Raw genomic sequence first — 5,566 nt, 5'->3', positions numbered from 1 at the left:
AGGTTTAAAATGTGCAATGAACATGAGGGTATTTTCGTCATATTTATTATTCTCTTTATTATTATTTTTTATCTTTTATCATTGCACGGTGGTGGTCGCTCATATCTGCACGGCACATGACTAATTTTAACAGAACAATTTAACTGACGTTTGGGGATTTGGACTATCCGTGTAATGTGTGCAAACAACATGGGTGATCTAGATCAATAAATTCTTTTTTGATTATCCTAGACATTTGGTACAAAACAAAGGGACTATATGTGTAATTTTGTCATTAAGGTAATATATACGTAGTATCATCTTATTATTTGATTTGATTGGCTATAAATCTTTCTTAAGTTATCTTCTTTTCATTCAGCTAAAATAATAAGGTTCTAGTTATTATACAGATTAAATCTCAAACACATCAATGGCTTCTTCTTCTTCTTCTACTGGATCACGAAAGTATGATGTGTTTCTTAGTTTCAGAGGGGAAGATACTCGCAAAAACTATGTAGATCATCTATACACAGCTCTTTCGGGTCAATTAATTTACAGTTACAAAGACGACCAAACACTTCCTCGGGGCGATTCTATCGGTCCATCACTGTTGAATGCCATCGAGGAATCACAAATTGCGGTCATCGTATTCTCGGAAAACTACGCTGATTCTTCGTGGTGTTTGGATGAACTTGTACATATTATGAAAAGCAGGGAGGAGAGAAAACTGATTGTTCTACCAGTATTTTATAAGGTGAGTCCTTCCGATGTTAGGAAATTGCAAGGGAATTTCGGAAGAGCATTTGCGAAACGAAAGCGCGATAACAGCGCCAAAGAGGAATTATGGAAAACTGCAATTGTTGAAGCATGTAATGTTTCGGGATGGGAACCCAGTCACATTGCCAACGGGTTATTTTCTATTTCTCTTTCCTCTTTCTGCTTCTAGTAGTATTTATTTTCTTTCTTTTAGAAGGTTGCTCATGTTTTACTTATCAATTACTGCGTATAATATTTTCACTTGCTTTAACCCCTTATAATTGATAATTGATCATTAGAATTAAATTAAATAGTCAAAACATCAAATATTTTGTTCCTTATTAAGCTATTATATAAATTATAAAATATAAATTCATTCATAATAAGTGAATAATGATCATAACAAATTATTAGACAACTAGAGATGAGCATTTGCTACACAAAGACAAGGTTAAGATATCTCATGCTAGTTTATTATTAGATGATGAGGCGTTTCAACTCTTCAATAGACATGCAGTGCAGAAGGAAAAACCTCGTATAGAAGACTATGATACGCTCTCACGACGCGTGATTTCTTATGCAGATGGGCTCCCATTAGCACTTAAAGTTTTGGGATCTTTGCTACGTGGCAAAGACAAGAAGCCGTGGGAGAGTGTTTTAGACAAGATGAAGAATATCCCAAATCCTAAAATAATGGACGTACTCAAAATAAGTTATGATGGACTGGAACCTATCGAAAGAGAGTTATTCTTGGATATTGCTTGTTTCCATAGGCGCAAGCCTGTAGATAAAGCAAAGGAGATATTTGATGCTTGCGGGTTTTACCCTGATTCCGGGATCCAAGTGCTTAGACAAAAGGCTCTCATAACTATTTCGGATGGTTGTTTCGAAATGCATGATCTGGTTCAAGAAATGGGACACTACATCGTTCGAGGCCTACATCCTAAAAATCCTGAGAAACATAGCAGGGTTTGGAAATACAATGAAATTGTAGAAATGTGCTCCACGGATTCAACTGTAAAGGTTAAGCTAGCTTTTCAATATAGACATACATACATACATATACAGCGATACCACTGAACCTGAAACCTGTATTTTAACTAAAATATAACAAGATTTTGTCCATTATTTCAGGAAAATGACAAAATTGAAGCAATAAGCTTTAATGGCTGCTCATCAGGTTTTTCCAAACTTGTTTCAAACATGAAGGAGCTAAGGTTGCTATTGGTGCATGCCACAGAATGTGCACATGATTATTCTGATCAAAATGTTGAATGGCCTAGTTTTCTTTCAAATGAGTTGCACTATATTTCATATAATAATTATCCTGGAAGTCTGTTTCCAGCAGATTTTCAACCAACGAAGCTTGTTGTTTTAAAGTTGCGTTATACCTTGCAGAAAGAACTTTGGCAAAGTTACAAGGTAAACTCAAATAATGTTCCTCTAAGTAATTTAACAATTAACATATTTAACATACAAGTATAGTAGAAGTTACACCTTGCAAAAAGGAATTTACGCCACAAGTATAGAGTAAATATATCAATACAGTAACTTAGTCTTAATTTTAGCTTTTACTTGTATGTATCAGCGTCTACCACAATTGAAAAAGCTTACCATCAAGCATGCGGATAACTTAGTCAGCACACCAATTTTGATGGATTTCCATGTCTTGAATATATAAAACTCAATCATTGTAAAAGTTTGGAAGAGATCCATCCATCACTTGGAAAGTGTAACAGTCTAGTCTACGTATCTGTATCTCATTGTAAGAAGCTTACAACTTTTCCAACCATCATCTGTATGAAAAATTTGGAGACTCTTAAGATCAGTGGTTGTGAAGCGCTTATTGAGTTCCCAGAGATCCAAGCAAGCATGGATAGCTTGTGGGAATTAACTTTGTGGAGTGTTGGGATAGAAGTTCTGCCGGCCTCATCAATCGGACATTACTGTACCAACCTTACTTCGATAATTTTGAACCACTGTGAGAATTTAAAGAGAATAGAAGGAAACTTTCAAGCCTTGAAACACTTGGAGAAGTTAAAGATCAGATTTAATCTTATGTTGACTTCGTTCTTTCAGCCTAAGCTTGAGAAGCTGCCAAACGATCTGTTTAGTGTATGTAATTTAAAAAGTTTGGATCTCGGTGGCTGTCTCTTGAAAGATGGAGAGATCCCTTGTCATGTTGGTGAGTTATTCAACTTAACAGCATTGAATCTACGTAAGAATAACTTTTCAAGATTACATTTTAGCCTCTTGAAACTTACTCGGCTTAAACTACTCAACCTCTGTAACTGCAAGAAGCTTCTAGAATTTCCAGAACTTCCATCCAGTGTAGATCTATTTTTAGGACATAATTGCTACTCACTTGAATCCACGGGAGATTTTTACAAAAACTGTAAGAGGATATCTCGAGTATGTCTTAATAATTCGAATGATGTCAGTGGTGCAGAAAAATTACTACAATGTATGCTCCATGTATGTTAACTATCCCTCTCCTTCTTTTTACTTATTTGGCATATAATTGGATAGTTATTTATTTTTTAATGAGGGGTCCATCAGGGGTCCAACAACCCTAGGGGTATCGAGGAACCCCTCCAACCAAGAGGTTGTGGGTTCAAGTTCATGGACATTTGTAAATATTCATGAAAAGTCGTTTAGGGTGTTTGAGTTTGTCTATCTAAAAAAATTATGTACATAAAAAATTATGTACATAACTTGTGCTAAATTAAAGTGATGCGAACTGTGAGTGTTGGAGATAGATGTAGAGAGTTAAAAATAAAAAAAAAACAAGGGAAAATAGTTGTGTCACCAGACCCGGCCTGTTTAACCCGTTTAAAACTTGACCCGTTTGAATCCAGACCCACCCCGAATCAAGCAACCCATTTTTCCTGGCTCTGGGTTGTGTGTATGCACATGCTGTTAGAATTACAGGGTTTAATATATGTACACTACCCTGTCATCAAAAATAACGATTGTGTTGTTTTAATTAGGGGAATGCTATAAATCACCATATGATTCTTGAAGTTGATGGCATTGAGATTCCGAAGACGTTTATACCTCCACTGTTTAGAGGAAGTAGATGTAGATTGCAACTTCCCCAGAATTGGTACATTGACTTTTGTGGATTCTTAATGTGCGCTGTCTTAACGAAGAGGTCCATAAGCAATCGATCTATTTATTTGAAGCACGAGCAGAGTAATACGATGGGCATGGATCCTGAACCTGGTTTTTGGAAGGAGCAGTATGGTGATAGATATACATGGGTGAGTTATGTTTCCTTTGATTCATTGAGACACACTTCTTGGTGGGACTCCAATTCCAACGCGGTTTTATTTTCATTCGAAGTCGATGAAGAAGATGAATGTAGTGGTTTTGGAGCTAAGCTGGTTGCCAGAGAAAATGAAAGTGTTATAACAGAAACATCTGCTACAGATTTCTCTGAATTTTGGGACACACATTCCTCTGAATTTTGTGAGGACGAAGATGATTATACGTTCAAATTCAAGATTGAAGATGATACAAAGTCGTCTTTGGAGATGATACAAAGACGGCTTCCACATCCCCTTTTTAATTCCTCGTACTAGTAATGTTTCGGGATGGGAACCCAAGAACGTTGCTATTGGGTTATTCTCTTTCTTCGTTTTCATATTTCCTTTATATTATATGCTATTTGTGTTGTAATTGACACGGTCAAGAAACATGTTTGACCGGTTGGGAGTTCACTTCCCAAATGACTAATTGATGTATCATGAAAAGTGGTTTTGTGTTCAAATCACATAGCAACAATACTTTGGCGATAAAATTATTAGTTTGAGATGGGTTTAAATTGGAATATATTACTCACCTATGTTTTTTAATCAATCATTCATATACTTGTTTTAATTGGAATATATTACTCACCTATGTTTTTTAATCAATCATATACTTTCAGTGTTTGATATATTTACTTGTTTTAACCGCTAGTTCTTGACCTACAATCTTCACTATCGTCATCAACTTCATTAAACCTTCATTGACTTAGACATCTCATCTCAGGAAACAACTTAAATATCTTAAATGTTTTTTGTACAGATACACACCTATCAAGTACCTGAATACTAGATTTTTACATTTTACTTTTATCGACTAACCATTGTGTTGACTAGTTTGCCCAGCACATTAAAACACTAAAACTCGATCAGCATCCCCACTTGGTTTTATGTATGCAGAACCACTTGATTGATAGTGACAGTATATGATTAGTAATTGAGTAAAAAAGAGGTAAAATACACCCAGGAAACGAAACAAAAACTTCCGTCAAGAAAGCAAACACAGAGGCGTAAATATACACATAACAAAGTAAACAAACTGAACCATATCGCTGGTCTACAAGACAAATGGTTGGCATGACAATCTGACCACAAAAACTATACTTCAAAAATGTACCACTATGAACCTACACACAACATTTACAACAAAAAACTCAAATCTGCAATGTGTAACATTAGAAGATTAGGTTGGCAGCTTTTCCTCAATTCAACAGACAACCCAAATCTCACTTGAATGTGTCTTTAGGTCAGTTTGAGTGCGCCTCACCTCAAAAGCATTCTCAATGAAACGCTTTGATCCACAATTGCAATTGGATTGACACATGAACATTGGACACCACAAAAGTCTAGAATTTTTTTGATGAACCACAACATTACTATGAAGTACCCCTACACACACTATCCAAGATTAAAATTGGTACAAACATTCTTATTTTCATTTAAAAAGAAGGATCAACTGCATTCCAATTCTCAACTGCATATATCAACAAGCTCATTTAACTCCTCTAAAGCTCTTATTGGGT

At 35.5% G+C, this 5,566-nt stretch overlaps 1 protein-coding gene across 1 annotated transcript; it reads left to right on the top strand.

Moving 5' to 3' along the window:
• Window positions 1-366: 366 nt before the first annotated feature.
• Window positions 367-4,652, top strand: LOC139853674 (TMV resistance protein N-like). Its single transcript, XM_071843047.1, has 6 exons — window positions 367-924; window positions 1,050-1,068; window positions 1,150-1,758; window positions 1,870-2,157; window positions 2,324-3,210; window positions 3,726-4,652. The coding sequence occupies exons 1-5, from the start codon at window positions 410-412 to the stop codon at window positions 2,414-2,416; spliced, it is 1,524 nt and encodes a 507-aa protein (XP_071699148.1). The 5' UTR covers window positions 367-409; the 3' UTR covers window positions 2,417-3,210; window positions 3,726-4,652.
• The last annotated feature ends 914 nt before the right edge of the window (window positions 4,653-5,566 follow it).

The sequence above is a fragment of the Rutidosis leptorrhynchoides genome, chromosome 6 (assembly GCF_046630445.1).
Source record: "Rutidosis leptorrhynchoides isolate AG116_Rl617_1_P2 chromosome 6, CSIRO_AGI_Rlap_v1, whole genome shotgun sequence".
NCBI classification, from domain to species: Eukaryota; Viridiplantae; Streptophyta; class Magnoliopsida; order Asterales; family Asteraceae; genus Rutidosis; species Rutidosis leptorrhynchoides.
The sequence above is the reverse complement of the archived record's forward strand: the minus strand, read 5'-3'. Positions and strand labels throughout refer to the sequence as shown.

Coding starts and splice junctions, on each gene's coding strand:
- LOC139853674 (XM_071843047.1), top strand. CDS start 410: ATGGCTTCTTCTTCTTCTTCTACTGGATCACGAAAGTATGATGTGTTT. Junction 1,759..1,869: donor CCACGGATTCAACTGTAAAG/GTTAAGCTAGCT, acceptor CCATTATTTCAG/GAAAATGACAAAATTGAAGC. Junction 2,158..2,323: donor AACTTTGGCAAAGTTACAAG/GTAAACTCAAAT, acceptor TGTATGTATCAG/CGTCTACCACAATTGAAAAA.